General features: G+C 41.7%; 1 protein-coding gene across 2 annotated transcripts in view; it reads right to left on the bottom strand.

Moving 5' to 3' along the window:
- LOC120046833 (phosphatase and actin regulator 2-like) overlaps positions 1–26572 on the bottom strand; it is a 70442-nt gene that overhangs the window by 18465 nt on the left and 25405 nt on the right. For both annotated transcript variants that reach the window (XM_038992379.1, XM_038992380.1), the window contains exons 2-4: positions 9502–9669; positions 6464–6538; positions 4749–4895 (exon numbers count right to left, since the gene is read on the bottom strand). In XM_038992379.1, coding sequence (XP_038848307.1) covers positions 4749–4895; positions 6464–6538; positions 9502–9669 — 390 coding nt within the window. The remainder of the gene's footprint in view (positions 1–4748; positions 4896–6463; positions 6539–9501; positions 9670–26572) is intronic.

Below are 26572 nucleotides of genomic sequence, written 5' to 3'. Positions count from 1 at the left end.
CTGTCACTCAACAAGAGAACAATGCGAACTCAAAAAACTGTCACTCAACAAGAGGACAATGCGAACTCAAAAAACTGTCACTCAACAAGAGGACAATGCGAACTTAAAGATTACTATAGCCAGAGGATAACAATGGACATAAAACAGAAATATGGAGAGGCCAAAATATGGCATTTCTTTACAGAAACTAATAAAAAAACAAGTTTGGCAGGCATGCCCATCACATGCAACACTATTGGCCCTGAGTAGCATAGTTTATTCTAATGGGGTCAAATGAGACATGTGCACAGACGCTGGCACACAGACAGACAGAGACAAATACACACATACAACCAGACACACACAAACACAAAATGGCCACGCAGGACCTGGGGAACCAAACGCTCCATGAACCAGATCCTCATGCACCAAAGACAAAAAGAAACCACATGAGCAAGGGTTCTCAGAGGCAGAAGAAAGACAGAGGGCAGGCGACAGGCAGGCAGGCAGCAGGCAGACAGCAGGTAGGCAGCAGGCAGGCAGGCACCAGGAAGGCAGCAGGCAGGCAGGCAAGCAGCAGACAGGCGCAGGCAGGCAGAAGGAAGGCAGTAGGAAGGCAGCAGGTAGGCAGCAGGCAGACAGCAAGCAGGGGAACACAAATGGGACACATTGTCTCATTGTAGTGCTCTGCTGTGTAAAAGTATTTGCAGGCAACACTCTGTACACACTCTTCTCACTTCCCTTTTTACTACAAGAAAAAAACAACCTTTCAACTACTGTAAATCCTCAGCCTATTCTAGTATGGACACTACCATTCATTCCTGAGGGGGGACAAGGATGGATGGACTGATGGACGGAGGGAGGCCTTCCACATGCGAAGACGGGTTTTGCATGCAAACAGGCTTCTCTCTCCCAACCAACCAGCACCACTGATACTCACCGCTCCCACGGTAATTGTTTCGATGGTTTTGTTTGTGGGACAGAGCAGAAGCTTGCTTGCCTGTGCTTTTGGCCAGCTTTTTACCGCCCGTGGTCCCGTCCCTGCGCCCTGCTGTAACCCCACCAGCTGATTTGGGAGGTGCAGTGGTAGGGCTTTTTTGGGGGGCCTCCCGCATTCTGGCCTGGTTCGTTCTGGCCTGGTACCCATTTGGAGTAGCTTTGTTTTCATTTGTCACTACGAGGGTAGAGGAGGGGGAGCAGAGCAACCTCTCCTGTCATTTACCAACCCCCAGATGGATGGAGTCAGACAGACACAGTCTCACTAATAATCGTAAAAGTGGGGAACATAAAGTCGGTGCATTATGTGCATATCGGAGGAATGAAGAAAGGTCCTGCAAAACCCTGCAAAAGTATTCAAACCCTGCAAAAGTATTCACCCCCTTGGCATTTTTCCTATTTTGTTGCATTACAACCTGTAATTTAAATTGATTTTTATTTGGATTTCATGTTATTGACATACACAAAATAGTCCAAATTGATGAAGTGAAAAGAAAATTCAAAAAAAATTCAAAACTGAAAAGTGGTGCGTGCATATGTATTCACCCCCTTTGCTATGAAGCCCCTAAATAAGATCTGGTGCAACCAATTACCTTCAGAAGTCACATAATTAGTTAAATAAAGTCCACCTGTGTGCAATCTAAGCATCACATGATCTCAGTAGATATACACCTGTTCTGAAAGGCCCCAGAGTCTGCAACACCACTAAGCAAGGAGCACCACCAAGCAAGCGGCACCATGAAGACCAAGGAGCTCTCCAAACAGGTCAGGGACAAAGTTGTGGAGAAGTACAGATCAGGGTTGGGTTATAAAAAAATATCCGAAACTTTGAACATCCCACGGAGAGCCATTAAATCCATTATTAAAAAATGGAAAGAATATGGCACCACAACAAACCTGTCAAGAGAGGGCCGCCCACCAAAACTCACAGACCAGACAAGAAGGGCATTAATCAGAGAGACAACAAAGAGACCAAAGATAACCCTAAAGGAGCTGCAAAGCTCCACAGCAGAGATTAGAGTATCTGTCCATCGGATCACTTTAAGCAGTACACTCCACAGAGTTGGGCTTCACGGAAGAGTGGCCAGAAAAAAGCCATTGCTTAAGAAAAAAATAAGCAAACACTTTTGGTGTTCGCCAAAAGGCATGTGGGAGACAAGAGGAATACCTATGTAAGAATGCTGTTCATCGACTACAGCTCAGCATTTAACACCATAGTACCCTCCAAACTTGTCATTAAGCTCGAGACCCTAGGTCTCGACCCCGCCCTGTGCAACTGGGTCCTGGACTTCCTGATGGGCCACCCCCCAGGTGGTGAGGGTAGGTTACAACATCTCCACCCCGCTGATCCTCAACACTGGGGCCCCACAAGGGTGTGTTCTCAGCCCTCTCCTGTACTCCCTGTTCACCCATGACTGCGTGGCCATGCACGCCTCCAACTCAATCATCAAGTTTGCAGATGACTCTACAGTGGTAGGCTTGATTACAAACAACGACGAGACGGCCTACAGGGAGGAGGTGAGGTCCCTCGGAGTGTGGTGTCAGGAAAATAACCTCACACTCAATGTCAACAAAACAAAGCAGATGACTTCAGGAAACAGCAGAGGGAGCAGCCCCCTATCCACATTGACCCGACAGTAGTGGAGAAGGTGGGAAGTTTTAAGTTGCTCGGCGTACACATCACGGACAAACTGAAATGGTCCACCCACACAGATAGCGTGGTGAAGAAGGAGCAGCAGCGCCTCTTCAACCTCAGGAGGCTGAAGAAATTCAGCTTGCCAACAAAAACACTCACAAACTTTTACAGATGCACAATCGAGAGCATCCTGTCGGGTTGTATCACCGCCTGGTACGGCAACTGCTCCGCCCACAACGGCAAGGCTCTCCAGAGGGTAGTGAGGTCTGCACAACGCATCACCGGGGGCAAACTACCTGCCCTCCAGGACACCTATACCACCCGATGTCACAGCAAGGCCAAAAAGATCATCAAGGACAACAACCACACGAGCCACTGCCTGTTCACCCCGCTATCATCCAGAAGGCGAGGTCAGTACAGGTGCATCAAAGCGGGGACCGAGAGACTGAAAAACAGCTTCTATCTCAAGGCTATCAGACTGTTAAACAGCCATCACTAACATTGAGGGGCTGCTGCCAACATACTGACTCAACTCTAGCCACTTTAATAATGGAAACATTTATGTAATAAATGTATCACTAGCCACTTTAAACAATGCCACTTTATATAATGTTTACATACCCTACATTACTCATTTCATATGTATATACTGTACTCTATACCATCTACTGCATCTAGCCTATGCCGTTCGGCCATCATTCATTCATATATTTTTATGTACATATTCTTATTCTTTCCTTTACACTTGTGTGTATAAGGTAGTTGTGAAATTGTTAGGTTAGATTACTTGTTAGATATTACTGCATGTTCGGAACTAGATGCATAAGCATTTCGCTACACTCGCATTAACATCTGCTAACCATGTGTATGTGACAAATAAAATTTGATTTGAAAAGATACTCTGGTTAGATAAGAACACCATCATGCTGTGGGGATGTTTTTCATCGGCAGGGACTGGGAAACTGGTCAGAATTGAAGGAATGATGGATGGTGCTAAATACAGGGAAATTCTTGAGGGAAACCTGTTTTAGTCTTCCAGAGATTTGAGACTGGGACGGAGGTTCACCTTCCAGCAGGAAAATTTAATTCCAGGTTGTAAGGCAACAAAATAGGAAGAATGCCAAGGGGGGTGAATACTTTCGCAAGCCCCTGTATATCGGAGGTATGAAGAAAGGTCTAACAAACCTTTATGATGTGACTTGACCTCCAACCTAACGTGTGTGTTTATATCGGAGGGGACAAATGTCCATCTAGTATGGACTAATAAAGTATATCTTATGTGGTCAACATAGGAGAATTTCTCTCCACATTCTTACTCATCTGAGCTGACACGACCATGCTCTCGATGCATTCAGTAAAGCAGCACATTATTATTGCCAGGCAGTGCCCTCAGTGCTCGGGCACTGTAGATGAGGCACAGTCTGGGTATCTGCCCTGACAGGGCGCCAAATGGCTCTGTAATGAACTGAGAACTCAATTGAATCAGTTCTCCTGACCTGCATTGACCAGCTGAACCACTCTGAATGTGTCGTTGGAGAGAGATCTAGCCGGTCATTCCAGTTTGTCTTTGGTCTTAAGTGGGGAGCAGTGGAGTGGCTTACTATTGATCTGAAGAGGCCAGAGCTCTGGCTCCAGTGGTATGATCAGTAGAGTACAGAAGGCATTTGATCATTGCAGAAGTGACAGACTCCTTTGACCTGCAGGTCTTAAGAATAGGTGTCTCTACTCTTTCATTTCTCTATCCAAGCATCAAGGGGATTTAACATAGAAGGTGTATCTGGATACATTCTGCTGGAGTGTGCAGCCTTGTGCCGATCAGCCATCTGCTAAAAGATTAACAGCGATGGAGACATCTTAATGGATATGGGATGGAAAAACCAATACAAATTGAATTGAGAAACCCCCACAACACTTTAAAAGCTTCAGATGGCAATACTCCTGCAGGTCTAACAGGGTAATATTGGCCATCAGTGGATGGGTTATTGCTCTGTTCAGACTCATGCTTGGAGGTCAAAGCCAAAATAGGAAACGCTAGTGGACACATTATTCAATCAATCACTGAATGGATTTAGACCATGCCATTTCATTTAGCTTTGGCCTGCTTGCAGACAAACATGTTAAAAGCATTCCAGTATACCTGCTTTGTCTTCAGAATTCTCTGACTCTTCGGTCTTCTCCTCTGAAGGCGTTTCAGGAGACTCTATGTCAACTTTGACCTCCTCTGACCCCAGACTAAGCGTGGCGTGGCCATTTAGAGTCTCAGGGTTCACTGGGTCCTCTGGTCCTAAGGAAACATTTAACAGTTAGCAGGGGGTGATATGAAGCTATTTTACTATTTTACATCCACTCAGTATACAGTACATACGAGAAATACAAGAAGGAGGCTTCTGGCTTGAGACATTTACGTTTACCATGAGATTAACTCCCTTAACCTCTCTGGGATATGTGGGATGCTAGCGTCCCACCGGCCAACATCCAGTGAAAATGCAGAGCGCCAAATTCAAAATAAATTACTATAAAAATTTAACTTTCATGAAATCACACATGCAATACACCAAATTAAAGCTACACTTGTTGTGAATCCAGCCAACGTGTCAGATTTCAAAAAGGCTTTACGTCGAAAGCAAACAACGCTATTATCTGAGGATAGCACCCCAGCAAACAAACACAGACAATCATATTTCAACCCTCCAGGCGCGACACAAAACACAGAAATAAAGATATAATTTATGCCTTACATTTGACGAGCCTGTTGGCACTCCAATATGTCCCATAAACATCACAAATGGTCCTTTTGTTCGATTAATTCCGTCGATATATATCCAAAATGTCCATTTATTTGGCGTGTTTGATCCAGAAAAACACTGGTTCCATCTCGCGCAACGTGACTACAAAATATCTCATAGGTTACCTGTAAGCTTTGTCCAAACATTTCAAACTACTTTCCTAATACAACTTTAGGTATTTTTTTACGTAAATAATCGATAAAATTTAAGACGGTATGATCTGTGTTCAATACCGGAGGAAAACAAAGTGTAGCGAGCTTTCAGGTCATGCGCCTCTAATAAAGAGTACACTTCTATCTACCCTCATTCTGAACAGTGCTACTTCTTCATTTCTCAAAGGAAAAACCTCAACCAATTTCTAAAGACTGTTGACATCCAGTGGAAGTGATAGGAACTGCAAGAAGGTCCCTTAGAAATCTGGATTCCCAATGAAATCCCATTGAAAAGAGTGACCTAAAAAAAAACATCAGAATGGTTTGTCCTCGGGGTTTCACCTGCCAAATAAGTTCTGTTATACTCACAGACATGATTCAAACAGTTTTAGAAACTTCAGAGTGGTTTCTATCCAAATCTACTAATAATATGCATATCTTAGCTTCTGGGCCTGAGTATCAGGCAGTTTACTTTGTACGCGCTTTTCATCCGGACGTGAAAATACTGCCACCTATCCCAGAGAAGTTAAGTACAAAATGTCATTTTTCATCCTTGCAGATTTTAGGTAATGTTACATTAGAATATAACAATGTAGGGGGAGGGGGGTGTTAGTGAGGGCAGCAACAGGGTCCTCTCCTGGGCCTCATTACTCTTGCTCTTCAGTGACTACCAGGAGGACAAACAACGTAGATGGTACTGAAGTTTGGGTTTCTTCCCCATCGTAGCAACAGCTAACATCAGGGAGTTTTCCACTGGTTATAAAAACACAAACTTGTTGATGCAGGTAAATTGTTAGTAGAGGACAGCAGCTCTTGTGAGAGTGGTTTTTGGCATGACAATGCCACAGAGGGAAACAGGGCCTTTAACAAATGCACACTGTTAATTACATTCATTTTCCCACCATAACTCTCACCTTGATCCGGAATGAGGACTCCTCGTCTTATCAGCTCCTCTCGACTTTGCCTCGTGGAGATTTTCCTCTCCAGAACTATGGAGATGAGCAAGGCAGAGTTAATCATTGGCCAGATGCAGTCATTCATTCTGTGATCTTTGCAATGACAGGGTAGGATATTACCCAGTGTGTACACACACACACGCACTATATGTACGTCAGGGATGAAATAAAAGTCCAGGAAAAATGACACAGAGGAATAAAATTAGAACAGACCATGTGACAGATGGACAGCTTAGGGTCATGGAGCCATGATGCAGTAGGGAAAGTAGACCATTAAATATGTAAATTATGTAAAAAATAATAATAATAACAGCATTTGTGTTCAAAAGTCAATTATCACACCAAGAGATGAACTTGAGAAGGCCTTCCTACTACTAGCCAGACAGCTATGACAGACGACAGAATTGGGTTCCAATAGTATTGTTTTCTTTAAATAGCTATTCCACCCAGCTATCCCACCCAGGCATTCAGACAGGCTCAATCAAATGGTCAAACTATTTGAAATAAAACAAACTATTTGAAGCCAGGTCTAGTATGACATGAATAGCTCAACATGATTGCATATGATGATCAGATATCACTTCATTTAGTTCTGTGTCACATCATACATAGTACAGAAACAGTGGAGGATGCTTGAGAAATTAAACCCATGATTACACTCACTCCTGTCAAACCTGCCCCTAGCCTGCTGATAGTCTTTTAATCAAGCTTCAAATTTTTACATAAATGTCAAAACCACAAGATGTACTTTAGTTAGGGTATACACTATGTAGCTTGCCCGTCATGGCAGTCACGCAAGATGCAAACCAATAGATTAAAACTTTGTGGGGATGTTAATCATGTGAGGGGATAGCGAATGGCACAAGTTTCATGTCATGTTTGGCATGAAAACATGTGGAATGACAACGATGGAAGAGTTGGCTACAGCATAATACATGACAACATGTGGAATGACAACGATGGAAGAGTTGGCTACAGCATAATACATGACAACATGTGGAATGACAACGATGGAAGAGTTGGCTACAGCATAATACATGACAACATGTGGAATGACAACGATGGAAGAGTTGGCTACAGCATAATACATGACAACATGTGGAATGACAACGATGGAAGAGTTGGCTACAGCATAATACATGACAACATGTGGAATGACAACAATGGAAGAGTTGGCTACAGCATAATACATGACAACATGTGGAATGACAACGATGGAAGAGTTGGCTACAGCATAATACATGACAACATGTGGAATGACAACGATGGAAGAGTTGGCTACAGCATAATACATGACAACATGTGGAATGACAACAATGGAAGAGTTGGCTACAGCATAATACATGACAACATGTGGAATGACAACGATGGAAGAGTTGGCTACAGCATAATACATGACAACATGTGGAATGACAACGATGGAAGAGTTGGCTACAACATAATACATGACAACATGTGGAATGACAACGATGGAAGAGTTGGCTACAGCATAATACATGACATGTGGAATGACAACGATGGAAGAGTTGGCTACAGCATAATACATGACAACATGTGGAATGACAACGATGGAAGAGTTGGCTACAGCATAATACATGACATGTGGAATGACAACGATGGAAGAGTTGGCTACAGCATAATACATGACAACATGTGGAATGACAACGATGGAAGAGTTGGCTACAGCATAATACATGACAACATGTGGAATGACAACGATGGAAGAGTTGGCTACAGCATAATACATGACAACATGTGGAATGACAACGATGGAAGAGTTGGCTACAGCATAATACATGACAACATGTGGAATGACAACGATGGAAGAGTTGGCTACAGCATAATACATGACAACATGTGGAATGACAACGATGGAAGAGTTGGCTACAGCATAATACATGAAAACATGTGGAATGACAACGATGGAAGAGTTGGCTACAGCATAATACATGACAACATGTGGAATGACAACGATGAAAGAGTTGGCTACAGCATAATACATGACAACATGTGGAATGACAACAATGTAAGAGTTGGCTACAGCATAATACATGACAACATGTGGAATGACAACGATGGAAGAGTTGGCTACAGCATAATACATGACAACATGTGGAATGACAACGATGGAAGAGTGGAAGAGACAACGATGGAAGAGTTGGCTACAGCATAATACATGACAACATGTGGAATGACAACGATGGAAGAGTTGGCTACAGCATAATACATGACAACATGTGGAATGACAACGATGAAAGAGTTGGCTACAGCATAATACATGACAACATGTGGAATGACAACGATGGAAGAGTGGAAGAGACAACGATGGAAGAGTTGGCTACAGCATAATACATGACAACATGTGGAATGACAACGATGGAAGAGTTGGCTACAGCATAATACATGACAACATGTGGAATGACAACGATGAAAGAGTTGGCTACAGCATAATACATGACAACATGTGGAATGACAACGATGGAAGAGTTGGCTACAGCATAATACATGACAACATGTGGAATGACAACGATGGAAGAGTTGGCTACAGCATAATACATGACAACATGTGGAATGACAACGATGGAAGAGTTGGCTACAGCATAATACATGACAACATGTGGAATGACAACGATGGAAGAGTTGGCTACAGCATAATACATGACAACATGTGGAATGACAACGATGGAAGAGTTGGCTACAGCATAATACATGACAACATGTGGAATGACAACGATGGAAGAGTTGGCTACAGCATAATACATGACAACATGTGGAATGACAACGATGGAAGAGTTGGCTACAGCATAATACATGACAACATGTGGAATGACAACGATGGAAGAGTTGGCTACAGCATAATACATGGAAACATGTGGAATGACAACGATGGAAGAGTTGGCTACAGCATAATACATGAAAACATGTGGAATGACAACGATGAAAGACTTGGCTACAGCATAATGAAGCAGTATGTGACGAGGCTACATCAGACATACATATGGATAGGTCCTGAAACTTGTCGCTGGTTTTCTTCTTGCGCCACTTCCAGGGTTTGAAGATCTTCCCTATAGTGGAGAGCTTCCCCTTCTGCTTAAGTGGAGGAGTCTGGGTGCTGCCCACCACAACATCACAGCTGGCAAGAGAACATTTTTCCAGTCCGTCAACTGTGGGGAATCACACAAGAACACCTGATCAGAAATAATGAACATATTTACTGTTCATTACTATGTGGAACATAAGGCTTCAAGAATCACTGAACACAAAATTAGAAATAGTGGATATTGAACAATGGTATATTCACTTCAGTACATATCAGTAATAAACTGTACTTTAATTTGACTTTCTAAGCCAATAATTCTGTCAACGATTATCCCAACTTTGGTGCATTTAGTAATTTCTCCTCTTTGCAAAACAAATTATAATCTCCATAGCAGAGCAAAATAACAGATGAAGTCTTCTGATACAGCACTGCACTAGGGTAGAAAATGTAGTCTTCTCATACAGTGCTGCACTAGGGTAGAAAATGTAGTCTTCTCATACAGTGCTGCACTAGGGTAGAAAATGAAGTCTTCTCATACAGCGCTGCACTAGGGTAGAAAATGTAGTCTTCTCATACAGTGCTGTACTAGGGTAGAAAATGTAGTCTTCTCATACAGTGCTGTACTAGGGTAGAAAATGTAGTCTTCTCATACAGCGCTGCACTAGGATAGAAAATGTAGTCTTCTCATACAGTGCTGTACTAGGGTAGAAAATGTAGTCTTCTCATACAGTGCTGCACTAGGGTAGAAAATGTAGTCTTCTCATACAGTGCTGCACTAGGGTAGAAAATGTAGTCTTCTCATACAGTGCTGCACTAGGGTAGAAAATGTAGTCTTCTCATACAGCGCTGCACTAGGGTAGAAAATGTAGTCTTCTCATACAGTGCTGTACTAGGATAGAAAATGTAGTCTTCTCATAAAGCGCTGCACTAGGATAGAAAATGTAGTCTTTTGATTCAGCGCTGCACTAGGATAGAAAATGTAGTCTTTTGATTCAGCGCTGCACTAGGGTAGAAAATGTAGTCTTCTCATACAGCGCTGTACTAGGATAGAAAATGTAGTCTTTTGATTCAGCGCTGCACTAGGGTAGAAAATGTAGTCTTTTGATTCAGCGCTGCACTAGGGTAGAAAATGTAGTCTTCTCATACAGTGCTGTACTAGGGTAGAAAATGTAGTCTTCTCATACAGCGCTGTACTAGGATAGAAAATGTAGTCTTTTGATTCAGCGCTGCACTAGGGTAGAAAATGTAGTCTTCTCATACAGCGCTGCACTAGGGTAGAAAATGTAGTCTTCTCATACAGTGCTGTACTAGGGTAGAAAATGTAGTCTTCTCATACAGTGCTGCACTAGGATAGAAAATGTAGTCTTTTGATTCAGCGCTGCACTAGGGTAGAAAATGTAGTCTTCTCATACAGCGCTGCACTAGGGTAGAAAATGTAGTCTTCTCATACAGTGCTGCACTAGGGTAGAAAATGTAGTCTTTTGATTCAGCGCTGCACTAGGGTAGAAAATGTAGTCTTCTCATACAGTGCTGCACTAGGATAGAAAATGTAGTCTTTTGATTCAGCGCTGCACTAGGGTAGAAAATGTAGTCTTCTCATACAGCGCTGCACTAGGGTAGAAAATGTAGTCTTCTCATACAGTGCTGCACTAGGGTAGAAAATGTAGTCTTCTCATACAGTGCTGTACTAGGGTAGAAAATGTAGTCTTCTCATACAGCGCTGCACTAGGGTAGAAAATGTAGTCTTCTCATACAGTGCTGTACTAGGATAGAAAATGTAGTCTTCTCATAAAGCGCTGCACTAGGATAGAAAATGTAGTCTTTTGATTCAGCGCTGCACTAGGGTAGAAAATGTAGTCTTCTCATACAGCGCTGCACTAGGGTAGAAAATGTAGTCTTCTCATAAAGCGCTGCACTAGGATAGAAAATGTAGTCTTTTGATTCAGCGCTGCACTAGGGTAGAAAATGTAGTCTTCTCATACAGCGCTGCACTAGGGTAGAAAATGTAGTCTTCTCATACAGCGCTGCACTAGGATAGAAAATGTAGTCTTTTGATTCAGCGCTGCACTAGGGTAGAAAATGAAGTCTTTTGATTCAGCGCTGCACTAGGATAGAAAATGTAGTCTTCTGATACAGCGCTGCACTAGGATAGAAAATGTAGTCTTTTGATACAGCGCTGCACTAGGATAGAAAATGTAGTCTTTTGATACAGCGCTGCACTAGGATAGAAAATGTAGTCTTCTCATAAAGCGCTGCACTAGGATAGAAAATGTAGTCTTTTGATTCAGCGCTGCACTAGGGTAGAAAATGTAGTCTTCTCATACAGTGCTGTACTAGGGTAGAAAATGTAGTCTTTTGATTCAGCGCTGCACTAGGGTAGAAAATGTAGTCTTCTCATACAGCGCTGCACTAGGGTAGAAAATGTAGTCTTTTGATTCAGCGCTGCACTAGGGTAGAAAATGTAGTCTTTTGATTCAGCGCTGCACTAGGATAGAAAATGTAGTCTTCTCATACAGCGCTGCACTAGGGTAGAAAATGTAGTCTTCTCATACAGCGCTGCACTAGGGTAGAAAATGTAGTCTTCTCATACAGCGCTGCACTAGGATAGAAAATGTAGTCTTCTCATACAGCGCTGCACTAGGATAGAAAATGTAGTCTTCTCATACAGCGCTGCACTAGGATAGAAAATGTAGTCTTCTCATACAGCGCTGCACTAGGGTAGAAAATGTAGTCTTCTCATACAGCGCTGCACTAGGGTAGAAAATGTAGTCTTCTCATACAGTGCTGCACTAGGGTAGAAAATGTAGTCTTCTCATACAGTGCTGCACTAGGGTAGAAAATGTAGTCTTCTCATACAGTGCTGTACTAGGGTAGAAAATGAAGTCTTCTCATACAGTGCTGTACTAGGGTAGAAAATGAAGTCTTCTCATACAGTGCTGTACTAGGGTAGAAAATGAAGTCTTCTCATACAGTGCTGTACTAGGGTAGAAAATGTAGTCTTCTCATACAGTGCTGTACTAGGGTAGAAAATGTAGTCTTCTCATACAGTGCTGTACTAGGGTAGAAAATGAAGTCTTCTCATACAGTGCTGTACTAGGGTAGAAAATGAAGTCTTCTGATACAGCGCTGCATCAGGGTTTTCACAGTGATTCACTTGCTTAGGGACCAGATTCTTGTCCTTCCCTAATTCTTCTCTTTCCTGTTTGAGAGTAAGAAGCCCGGGGAATGGAAACAGACCGGAAACTCTGAGGCTGGAGGGGAAAGATAAGGTGTGGCATTTACTCATGCCTCACTTTTCAGGAATAGGGAGGTTCTATGGCCCATGGCTGCTGAATGTTTTATCTGCACCATTAATTCACACTGTACATACAACACTGCTACCACTGAGGACTGCCACAGAGGACTGCCACAGAGGACTACCACAGAGGACTACCACAGAGGACTACCACAGAGGACTACCACAGAGGACTACCACAGAGGACTACCACAGAGGACTGCCACAGAGAACTGCCACAGAGGACTACCACAGAGGACTACTACAGAGGACTGCCACAGACACTACCACAGAGTACTGCCACAGAGTACTGCCACAGAGGACTGCGGAAGATTCTCCACCTACTTCTTCAAAAAGATTAACACCACAAGAAGTGCAATCATCGCCTATGTAAACTCAGACTATGAGAATTTACAATCCGGTTTCAGGCCTAACCAATGTAGAGAAACAGCTAGGACCGGGACGATATCTGTATTGCGATACATTTTAGTATCGTGGCAATGTAACAAAACACAAAGTAGATTTAACTTCTCTAGGAAAAATGTTGGAAACAAACATCATCCAAATTCACAATTATTTATTTTCCAAGCTATATCACACAATATTTTACATAAGGCAGGTTTTTAAGGATCAAAAAGTTTGGTCTGCTTCGTGTTTTCAGTTTTGCCATGGAAAAATATTGCAATACTGGTATCGTCCAGGCCATAGAAATGGCCCTCATCAGCGTGGTAAACAACCTCCTCATGTCAGCTGACAGTGGACTTCCGAACATCCTCATCCTCCTTGACCTCAGTGCCGCCTCCACACGGTTGACCACAGCATCCTCCTGGGTCGATTGAAGGAAAAGATAGGTCTCGACAGTATCGTCCTACACTGGTTCACCTCCTACCTTTCCAAATGCACACAATATGTTGTCATAGGAAATGACAAGTCAGAACCCACCACGATCACCTGTGGTGTCCCTCAAAGCTTCATCTTAGGCCCGTATTCAAAAATGGATTAAATAAAAAATAAATGTTTGCAAATGTACACTGCTCAAAAAAATAAAGGGAACACTTAAACAACACAATGTAACTCCAAGTCAATCACACTTCTGTGAAATCAAACTGTCCACTTAGGAAGCAACACTGATTGACAATACATTTCACATGCTGTTGTGCAAATGGAATAGACAAAAGGTGGAAATTATAGGCAATTAGCAAGACACCCCCAATAAAGGAGTGGTTCTGCAGGTGGTGACCACAGACCACTTCTCAGTTCCTATGCTTCCTGGCTGATGTTTTGGTCACTTTTGAATGCTGGCGGTGCTTTCACTCTAGTGGTAGCATGAGACGGAGTCTACAACCCACACAAGTGGCTCAGGTAGTGCAGCTCATCCAGGATGGCACATCAATGCAAGCTGTGGCAAGAAGGTTTGCTGTGTCTGTCAGCGTAGTGTCCAGAGCATGGAGGCGCTACCAGGAGACAGGCCAGTACATCAGGAGACGTGGAGGAGGCCGTAGGAGGGCAACAACCCAGCAGCAGGACCGCTACCTCCGCCTTTGTGAAAGGAGGAGCACTGCCAGAGCCCTGCAAAATGACCTCCAGCAGGCCACAAATGTGCATGTGTCTGCTCAAACGGTCAGAAACAGACTCCATGAGGGTGGTATGAGGGCCCGACGTCCACAGGTGGGGGTTGTGCTTACAGCCCAACACCATGCAGGACGTTTGGCATTTGCCAGAGAACACCAAGATTGGCAAATTCGCCACTGGCGCCCTGTGCTCTTCACAGATGAAAGCAGGTTCACACTGAGCACATGTGACAGACGTGACAGAGTCTGGAGACGCCGTGGAGAACGTTCTGCTGCCTGCAACATCCTCCAGCATGACCGGTTTGGCGGTGGGTCAGTCATGGTGTGGGGTGGCATTTCTTTGGGGGGGCGCACAGCCCTCCATGTGCTCGCCAGAGGTAGCCTGACTGCCATTAGGTACCGAGATGAGATCCTCAGACCCCTTGTGAGACCATATGCTGGTGCAGTTGGCCCTGGGTTCCTCCTAATGCAAGACAATGCTAGACCTCATGTGGCTGGAGTGTGTCAGCAGTTCCTGCAAGAGGAAGGCATTGATGCTATGGACTGGCCCGCCCGTTCCCCAGACCTGAATCCAATTGAGCACATCTGGGACATCATGTCTCGCTCCATCCACCAACGCCACATTGCACCACAGACTGTCCAGGAGTTCCGCCACCTCACCTCGTCCGCCACCTCATCAGGAGCATGCCCAGGCGTTGTAGGGAGGTCATACAGGCACGTGGAGGCCACACACACTACTGAGCCTCATTTTGACTTGTTCTAAGGACATTACATCAAAGTTGGATCAGCCTGTAGTGTGGTTTTCCACTTTAATTTTGAGTGTGACTCCAAATCCAGACCTCCATGGGTTGATAAATTTGATTTCCATTGATAATTTTTGTGTGATTTTGTTGTCAGCACATTCAACTATGTAAAGAAAAAAGTATTTAATAAGAATATTTCATTCATTCAGATCTAGGATGTGCTATTTTAGTGTTCCCTTTATTTTTTTGAGCAGTGTATAAAAAAAATATTAAAAAAATAGCTTATTTACATAAGTATTCAGACCCTTTGATATGAGAGTCGAAATTGAGCTCAGGTGCATCCTGTTTCCATTGCTAATCATTGAGATGTTTCTACAACTTGATTGCAGTCCACCTGTGCTAAATAAAATTGATTGGACATGAATTGGAAAGACACACACCTGTCTATATAAAGTCCCACAGTTGAAAGTGCATGTGAGAGCAAAAACCAAGCCATTAGGTGGAAGGAATTGTCCGTGGAGCTCAAAGACAGGATTGCGTTGAGGCACAGATCTGCGGAAGTGGACCAAAAATTGTCTGCAGCATTGAAGGTCCCCAAGAACACAGATCATTCTTAAATAGAAGAAGTTTGGAACCACCAAGACTCTTCCTAGAGCTGGTCGCCCGGCCAAACTGAGCAATCGGGGAAAAGGGCCTTGGTCAGGGAGGTGACCAGGAACCCGATGGTCACTCTGACAGAACTCCAGAGTTCCTCTGTGGAGATGGGAAAACCTTCCAGATGGAGAACAATCTCTGCAACACTCCTCCAATCATGTGTTTATGGTAGAGTGGCCGGACGGAAGCCACTCCTCAGTAAAAGGCCCATGACAGCCTGCTTGGAGTTTGCCAAAAGGCACCTAAAGGACTCTCAGACCATGAGAACCAAGATCCTCTGGTCTGATAAAACCAAGATTGAAATCTTTGGCCTGAATGCCAAGTGTCATGTCTGGAGGAAACCTGGCACCATCCCCACAGTGAAGCTACAGCTACAGCAAACCTGGCACCATCCCTACAGCACAGTGAAAATATCACTGAAGCTGGAGACTCATATCACCCTCACAAGCTTTAAGCACCAGCTGACAGAGCAGCTCACAGATCACTGCACCTGTACATAGCCCATCCAACTACCTCATCCCCATACTGTATTTATTTATTTATCTTGCTCCTTTGCACCCCAGTATCTCTACTTGCACATTCATCTTCTGCACATCTATCACTCCAGTGTTTAATTGCTGTATTGTAATTACTTCGCCACCATGGACTATTTATTGCCTTACCTCCCTTATCCTACCTCATTTGCACATACTGTATATAGACTCGTTTTATTTTCTACTGTATTATTGACTGTATGTTTTTTTATTCCATGTGTAACTCTGTGTTGTTGTATGTATCGAACTGCTTTGCTTTATCTTGGCCAGGTCGCAGTTGTAAATGAGAACTTGTTCTCAACTAGCCTACCTGGTTAAAGAAAGGTGAAATAAAAAATAAAATACAGAATGGTGGTGAAAGCATCATGCTGTGGGGATGTTTTTCAGCGACAGGGACTAGGAGACTAGTCAGGATCAAGGGAAAGATGAATGGAGCAAAGTACAGAGAGTTCCTTGATGAAAACCTGCTCCAGGGCGTTCTGGACCTCAGACTGGGTTGAACGTTCAGGACAACAACCCTAAGCACACAGTCAAGACAACGCAGGAGTGGCTTCGGGACAAGTCTCTGAATGTCCTTGAGTGGCCCAGCCATAGCCCGGACATGAACCCGATCGAACATCTCTGGAGAGACCTGAAAATAGCTGTGCAGCGACGCTCCCCATCCAACCTGACAGAGCTTGAGAGGATCTACAGAGAAGAATGGGAGAAACTCCCCAAATACAGGTGGGCCAAGCTTGTAGCGCCATACCCAAGACGACTCAATGCTGTAATCACTGCCAAAGGTGCTTCAACAAAGTATTGAGTAAATACTTACGTAAATGTGATATTTCTGTTTTTACTTAATATATGTGCAAAATTTTCAAGAAAACTGTTTTTGCTCTGTCATTATGGGGTATTGTGTGCGGATTGATGAGGGGGGAAAAAACAATTTAATCCATTTTAGAATACGGCTGTAACGTAACCAAATGTGGAAAAAGTCAAGAGGTCTGAATTCTTTCAGAATGCACTGTATCTACATAAAACAACCCCGGACTCCCTCTCATTCAGAAACACCCTCAGCAGCTGTCTGGATGACATCAAGGCCTGGATGACAACTTCCTACAACTCAACACTAAAGCAGAAGCAGTCCTCATCTGCCCACACCATCACACCACAACCAGTTCCTTCACCACCCTTACCCTTGGCAGCCACTCCATCCCACTGTCCTCCTCTGTCTCCAACCTTGGATTGTTACTGGACCCCTCCCTCACTTTCTCTGACCACAATTTTTTTTTAATTTTACCTCAGAAACATCACCCGGCTCCGTCCTGTTCTTTCAAATTTAATCTGGAAAAACTGGTGAATTCCTTCTTCACCTCCCGACTCAACTGCAATACCCTCCTTGGTGGTCTCCCCTCAAAAAGCATGCACAGGCTGCATCTTGTGCAGAACAACGCTGCCAGGGTCCTTGCAGGAACCCAGAGGTCTGTCCACATCACCCACATTCTAGTCTCTCTCCACTGGCTACTCATCCAGAAACAACTTCAACATCTTCATGTTAGTCTTCAAAACCCTCAGTGCCTCTGGTCCCTAATACCTCAGTGAACTCCTCAGCCGCAAACACGTTCAATCCAGTCTCCTTGCAGTCCCAAAGACACGTTCTACGGTATCGGCCACCGGCACTGGAACTCAAGAATCACTTCTTCAAACTGTCTTCAGCTTAATGTGATCTACGTTGTGTTGTCTGTTGGTCATGTCCGTTAGTTTCAAGGTCTATTATTTTGTCCTTGTTGCCTCCTGTATTATTTAATGTATCTTGTATAGTACTACTGTAGGCCACTAGCTATCTTTTAATTTCTCGCCTAATGTTTTTTTTAAGCCTTTTTAATAAAGTTTTTTTCTTTAAATGGTTGCTCTGAATGTAAATAACTTTGCAATTTCCGCCTGTAAGTGAAAAGCGCTCCACAAAGGCAATTTATTATTAGTATTACAGTTTGTTTGATGTTTGTTTTGATTGCTGAAAGAGCAGATCCTTGCTCAGGACTGTTAATACCATACAACTGATTCATTCAAACTGAAGGAAAGAATAAAGGGGTGTTTGAACACATTGTGGGATAGAATCCCAGACCATCTCGAGAACAATGCAAGCTCAGTTCAATTTAATGTCCAAGTAGCTGTAAATAAGCAGAACTAATGATTATGAAACCGTTGGTCTCTGTCTGATGGAGGGGAAGTGGATGAAGGCCTGTCCAAATAAAGGAAACACAAGAGCAACACATGGGAGGTTCTCATTGACACAGAAAAAGATGCAAGATTCCAATTGACACAGCAAAACATGGGAGGTTCCCATTGACACAGCAAAACATGGGAGGTTCCCATTGACACAGCAAAACATGGGAGGTTCCCATTGACACAGCAAAACATGGGAGGTTCCCATTGACACAGCAAAACATGGGAGATTCCCATTGACGCAGCAAAACATGGGAGGTTCCCATTGACACAGCAAAACATGGAAGGTTCCCATTGAAACAAAGGAAACATCGACAAGACAGTGTAAAATAATGTGCTTGAGAATCAGGAAGTGTCAAAAATTCAAGCCATGGTACTTACAGCACACCAACGTCTCTGTTACACTTTATACTTCATTGTTTGATTTGCTGTTCAGTGCTGTTCACTGTTGTTCAGTGCAAAATGATGATGCCTGTAAGTAAAATGTAAGTAAAATGTTCTCAAGTATTCAAAAGCAGAAGGTAGGTTCAAAGGTCGATTTCTGGAGGCGACAACTTGAGCATCAAAAAAGGCTATATAGGTTAACATTATTACCTCAGGAGGATTGGCTCTCCAAAGATCATGCGAGACCAGAGGGGAATACTACAAACCAGGATCGATGAGTTAGCCAGCTTACTTGCCAAAATATTCAGAAATAACTTTTTTTTTTTTTTAGAAAGATAAGCTTGAAATGGACATGATCTACTTGACTCAACAACCAAAAGCACATCTCTAAGATTAGCATTCTAAATTAACCAGAAAATAAGTGGTTATTTCTGGTTGTTTATCAGAGTTAGCTGGCTAACTCATTGATTCTGCTTTGTTGTATAGCCCTCTAGGGTATCTTTTCCCTAACAACGTCATTACCAGGAACCTTGTGACCGCCACCTTATGATAGATTTCATTAGTGGTTCTATGCTGTGTGAGGGGTCAGACATGGAGACTAAGCAGCACTCCTCCACACCAGTCTGAGAGGAACACACCCACATTCCCTCCCAAGGACACTCCCCCAAGATCTAGTGAGCAGTCAATTCACCTGCCTGTAAACAACCATAGAGATAGTTAGAGGATGCAACATTGTATTCGTCCCATTATAGTGTCTGTGAGAGCATGGGCAGCGCCAATGAGGCCATCTTCATTTTGAAGTAATCCATTTTCTTATTCTACTACTTCTATGAGTTGGTAAACAAACTGAAAGGGTGTATACTGCCACCTGGAGTGTGTTGTTTGAACAGGTATAATGCCAAGATTGGTGATTTACTGCCAATTTCAGTTTTGGAATGTTTGCTCATGATTATAATGTGATCCTTCCTTAACCCATAGGAAGTCCCATCCAGTTGACTACTTTAAAATGGAGACAGTCCTCAATGGCCCTGCCCATGCTCTGGCATTTGGGCACTAGAGTCCTCTATATATCTCTATGTAAACAACCCACTGCTGATCTAGGTTGCTTTCAGATTCCTAGGCTGTAAAATGTGACCTTATTTCTTTCAATATGACATTACCTTGAACTAAAACATAATTTGGTTCAAGGTAAGGAACAGTCACAAGGAAAAGACAAGCAGAAAGATAATGGCATTTCAATTGATCAGATCATCCTTGTTCACTCCGTTCATTCAGTCACACACAACCTTATACATACATCTATAGAGTAGAACCTAGTAGTATAAATCTACAGAGTACAACTTAGTAGAATATATTTTATTTCTTTATTTTTTATTTCACCTTTATTTAACCAGGTAGGCCAGTTGAGAACAAGTTCTCATTTACAACTGCAACCTGGCCAAGATAAAGCAAAGCAGTGCGACAAAAACAACACCACAGAGTTACACATAAACAAACGTACAGTCAATAACACAATAGAAAAATCTATGTACAGTGTGCGCAGAGTACAACCTAGTAGTATAGAGCTATAGAGTATAACCTAATAGTATACCTCTATAGAGTATAACCTAGACATATACAGTGTCTTGCAAAAGTATTCACCCCCCTTGGTGTTTTTCCTATTTTGTTTCATTACAACCTGTAATTTAAATGGATTTTATATAATGGACATACACAAAATAGTCCAAATTGGTGAAGTGAAAGGAAATTGAAAAAATGTCAATGAAATGAAAAAATTCAAAAATATAAAAAACTGAAAAGTGGTGCATGCATATGTATACAGCCCCTTTGCTATGAATCCCCTAAATATGATCTGGTGCAACCAATTACCTTCAGAAGTCACATAATTATTTAAATAAAGTCCACCTGTGTGCAATCTAAGTGTCACATGATCTGTCACATGATCTCAGTATTAGAGGTTGACTGATTAATCGGAATGGCCGATTAATTAGGGCCGATTTCAAGTTTTCATAACAATCGGTAATCTGCATTTTTCGACACCAATCTTGGCCGATTACATTGCACTCCACGAGGAGACTACGTGGCAGGCTGACTACCTGTTATGCGAGTGCAGCAAGGAGCCAAGGTAGCATTAAACGTATCTTATAAAAAACAATCAATCTTAACATAATCACTAGTTAACTACACATGGTTGATGATATTACTAGTTTATCTAGCTTGTCCTGCGTTGCATATAATCAATGCGGTGCCTGTTAATTTATCATGGAATCATAGCCTACTTCGCCAAACGGGTGATTTAACAAGTGCATTCGCGAAAAAAGCACTGTCGTTGCACCAATGTGTACCTAACCATAAACATCAATGTCTTTCTTAAAATCAATACACAAGTATATATTTTTAAACCTGCATATTTATTTAATATTGCCTGCTAACATGAATTTCTTTTAACTAGGGAAATGGTGTCACTTCTCTTGCGTTCTGTGCAACAGAGTCAGGGTATATGCAGCAGTTTGGGCCGCCTGGCTCGTTGCGAACTGTGAAGACTATTTCTTCCTAACAAAGACAGCCAACTTCGCCAAACGGGGGATGATTTAACAAAAGCGCATTTGCAAAAAATGCATAATCGTTGCACAAATGTACCTAACCATAAACATCAATGCCTTTCTTAAAATCAATACACAGAAGTATATATTTTTAAACCTGCATATTTAGTTTAAAGAAATTCATGTTAGCAGGCAATATTAAACTAGGGAAATTGTGTCACTTCTATTGCATTCATTGCACGCAGAGTCAGGGTATATGCAACAGTTTGGGCCACCTGGCTCGTTGCGAACTAATTTGCCAGAATTTTACGTAATTATGACATAACATTGAAGGTTGTGCAATGTAACAGGAATATTTAGACTTATGGATGCCACCCGTTAGATAAAATACGGAACGGTTCCGGATTTTATAGTTTCCGGATTTGACCATATTAATGACGTAAGGCTCGTATTTCTGTGTGTTATCATGTTATAATTAAGTCTATGATTTGATATTTGATAGAGCAGTCTGACTGAGCAGTGGTAGGCAGCAGCAGGCTCGTAAGCATTCATTCAAACAGCACTTTTGTGCGTTTGCCAGCAGCTATTCGCAATGCTTCAAGCATTTCGCTGTTTATGACTTCAAGCCTATCAACTCCCGAGATTAGGCTGATGTAACCGATCTGAAATGGCTAGCTAGTTAGCGGGGTGTGCGCTAATAGCATTTCAAACGTCACTTGCTCTGAGACTTGGTGTAGTTGTTCCCCTTGCTCTGCAAGGGCCGCGGCTTTTGTGGAGCGATGGGTAACAATACTTCGAGGGTGGCTGTTGTCGATGTGTTCCTGGTTCGAGCCCAGGTAGGGGCGAGGAGAGGGACGGAAGCTATACTGTTACACTGGCAATACTAAAGTGCCTATAAGAACATCCAATAGTCAAAGGTATATGAAATACAAATGGTATAGAGAGAAATAGTCCTATAATTCCTATAATAACCTCAACCTAAAACGTCTTACCTGGGAATATTGAAGACTCATGTTAAAAGGAACCACCAGCTTTCATATGTTCTCATGTTCTGAGCAAGGAACTTAAACGTTAGCTTTTTTACATGGCACATATTGCACTTTTACTTTCTTCTCCAACACTTTGTTTTTGCATTATTTAAACCAAATTGAACATGTTTCATTATTTATTTGAGGCTAAATTGATTTGATTGATGCATTATATTAAGTTAAAATAAAACTGTTCATTCAGTATTGTTGTAATTGTCATTATTACAAATAAATAAATACATTTAAAAATCGTCCGATTAATCGGTTTCGGCTTTTTTTGGTCCTCCAATAATCGGTATCAGTATCGGCGTTGAAAAATCATAATCGGTCGACCTCTAATCAGTATATATACACCTGTTCTGAAAGGCCACAGAGTCTGCAACACCACTAAGCAAGGGGCACCACCAAGCAAGTGCCACCATGAAGACCAAGGAGCTCTCCAAACAGGTCAGGGACAAAGTTGTGGAGAAGTACAGATCAGGGTTGGGTTATAAAAAAATATCCAAAACTGTGAACATACCACAGAGCACCATTAAATCCATTATTAAAAAATTGAAAGAATATGGAACCACAACAAACCTGCCAAGAGAGGGCCGCCCACCAAAACTCACGGACCAGGCAAGGAGGGCATTAATCAGAGAGGGAAGAAAGAGACCAAAGATAACCCTGAAGGAGCTACAAAGCTCCACAGCAGAGATTGGAATATCTGTCCATAGGACCACTTTAAGCAGTACACTCCACAGAGCTGGGCTTCACGGAAAAGTGGCCGGAAAAAATACATTGCTTAAAGAAAAAAATAAGCAAACAGCAATATTTAGACTTAGGGTTGCCACCCGTTCGATAAAATATGGAATGTTCCGTATTTCACTGAAAGAATAAACTTTTGTTTTTTCGAAATTATAGTTTCAGGATTTGACCATATTAATGACCAAAGGCTCGTATTTCTGTTTATTATATTAAGTCTATGATTTGATATTTGATAGAGCAGTCTGACTGAGCGGTGGTAGGCTGCAGCAGGCTCGTAAGCATTCATTCAAACTTTACTTCGTTTGCCAGCAGCTCTTAGCAATGCTTGAAGCACAGCGCTGTTTATGACTTCAAGCCTATCAACTCCCGAGATTAGGCTGGCAATACTAAAGTGCCTATTAGAACATATAGTCAAAGGTATATGAAATACCAATGGTATACAGAGAAATAGTCGACGAGTCATAATTCCTATAATAACTACATCCTAAAACTTCTTAACTGGGAATATTGAAGAACTGCGAATATTGAACCACCAGCTTTCATATGTTCTGAGCAAGGAACTTAAACGTTGGCACATATTGCACTTTTACTTTCTTCTCCAACACTGTGTTTTTGCATTATTTAAACATTTACAAAAAAATATATATATATTTTTTTTAATCAGCCGATTTAATCAGTATCTGCTTTTTTTGGTCCTCCAATAATCGGTATCGGCGTTGAAAATTCATAATCGGTCGACCTCTACCTAGTAGTATACATCTATAGAGTAGAACCTAGTAGAATACATCTATAGAGTAGAACCTAGTAGAATACATCTATAGAGTAGAACCTAGTAGTGTAGATCTATAGAGTACAACCTAGTAGAGTACATCTATAGAGTACAACCTAGTAGAATACATCTATAGAGTACAACCTAGTAGAATACATCTATAGAGTACAACCTAGTAGAATACATCTATAGAGTAGAACCTAGTAGAATACATCTATAGAGTACAACCCAGTAGAATACATCTATAGAGTAGAACCTAGTAGAATACATCTATAGAGTACAACCTAGTGGAATGCATCTATAGAGTACAACCTAGTGGAATGCATATATAGAGTACAACCTAGTGGAATGCATATATAGAGTACAACCTAGTGGAATGCATATATAGAGTAGAACCTAGTAGAATGCATCTATAGAGTAGAACCTAGTAGAATGCATCTATAGAGTAGAACCTAGTAGAATGCATCTATAGAGTAGAACCTACTGGAATGCATCTATAGAGTAGAACCTACTGGAATACATCTATAGAGTAGAACCTACTGGAATACATCTATAGAGTAGAACCTACTGGAATACATCTATAGAGTAGAACCTACTGGAATACATCTATAGAGTAGAACCTACTGGAATACATCTATAGAGTAGAACCTACTGGAATACATCTATAGAGTAGAACCTACTGGAATACATCTATAGAGTAGAACCTACTGGAATACATCTATAGAGTAGAACCCACTGGAATACATCTATAGAGTAGAACCCACTGGAATACATCTATAGAGTAGAACCCACTGGAATACATCTATAGAGTAGAACCCACTGGAATACATCTATAGAGTAGAACCTACTGGAATACATCTATAGAGTAGAACCTACTGGAATACATCTATAGAGTAGAACCTACTGGAATACATCTATAGAGTAGAACCTACTGGAATACATCTATAGAGTAGAACCTACTGGAATACATCTATAGAGTAGAACCCACTGGAATACATCTATAGAGTAGAACCCACTGGAATACATCTATAGAGTAGAACCCACTGGAATACATCTATAGAGTAGAACCCACTGGAATACATCTATAGAGTAGAACCCACTGGAATACATCTATAGAGTAGAACCTACTGGAATACATCTATAGAGTAGAACCTACTGGAATACATCTATAGAGTAGAACCTACTGGAATACATCTATAGAGTAGAACCCACTGGAATACATCTATAGAGTAGAACCCACTGGAATACATCTATAGAGTAGAACCCACTGGAATACATCTATAGAGTAGAACCTAGTAGTATACATCTATAGAGTAGAACCTAGTAGAATACATTTATAGAGTAGAACCTAGTAGAATACATCTATAGAGTAAAACCTAGTGGAATACATCTATAGAGTACAACCTAGTGGAATGCATCTATAGAGTAGAACCTACTGGAATACATCTGTAGAGTACAACCTAGTAGAATACATCTATAGAGTAGAACCTAGTGGAATGCATCTATAGAGTAGAACCTACTGGAATACATCTGTAGAGTACAACCTAGTAGAATACATCTATAGAGTACAACCTAGTAGAATACATCTATAGAGTACAACCTAGTAGAATACATCTATAGAGTAGAATACATCTATAGAGTAAAACCTAGTAGAATACATCTATAGAGTAGAACCTAGTAGAATACATCTATAGAGTAGAACCTACTGGAATACATCTATTGAGTACAACCTAGTGGAATACATCTATAGAGTACAACCTAGTGGAATGCATCTATAGAGTAGAACCTAGTGGAATGCATCTATAGAGTAGAACCTACTGGAATACATCTATAGAGTACAACCTAGTAGAATACATCTATAGAGTAGAACCTAGTAGAATACATCTATAGAGTAGAACCTAGTAGAATACATCTATAGAGTAGAACCTAGTAGTGTAGATCTATAGAGTACAACCTAGTAGAATACATCCATAGAGTAGAACCTAGTAGAATACATCTATAGAGTAGAACCTAGTAGAATACATCTATAGAGTAGAACCTAGCAGAATACATCTATAGAGTACAACCTAGTAGACTACATCTATAGAGTACAACCTAGTAGAATACATCTATAGAGTACAACCTAGTAGAATACATCTATAGAGTAGAACCTACTGGAATACATCTATAGAGTAGAACCTACTGGAATACATCTATAGAGTAGAACCTACTGGAATACATCTATAGAGTAGAACCTACTGGAATACATCTATAGAGTAGAACCTACTGGAATACATCTATAGAGTAGAATCTAGTAGAATACATCTATAGAGTAGAATACATCTATAGAGTAGAACCTAGTAGAATACATCTATAGAGTAGAACCTACTGGAATACATCTATAGAGTAGAACCTACTGGAATACATCTGTAGAGTAAAACCTAGTGGAATACATCTATAGAGTAGAACCTAGTAGAATACATCTATAGAGTACAACCTAGTAGAATACATCTATAGAGTACAACCTACTGGAATACATATATAGAGTAGAATATGTCTATAGAGCAGAACCTAGTAGAACACATCTATAGAAC

This window comes from Salvelinus namaycush, chromosome 4 (genome assembly GCF_016432855.1).
Source record: "Salvelinus namaycush isolate Seneca chromosome 4, SaNama_1.0, whole genome shotgun sequence".
Lineage (NCBI taxonomy): Eukaryota > Metazoa > Chordata > Actinopteri > Salmoniformes > Salmonidae > Salvelinus > Salvelinus namaycush.
Note: the sequence above shows the minus strand (reverse complement) of the source record. Positions and strands in the feature narration are given on the sequence as shown.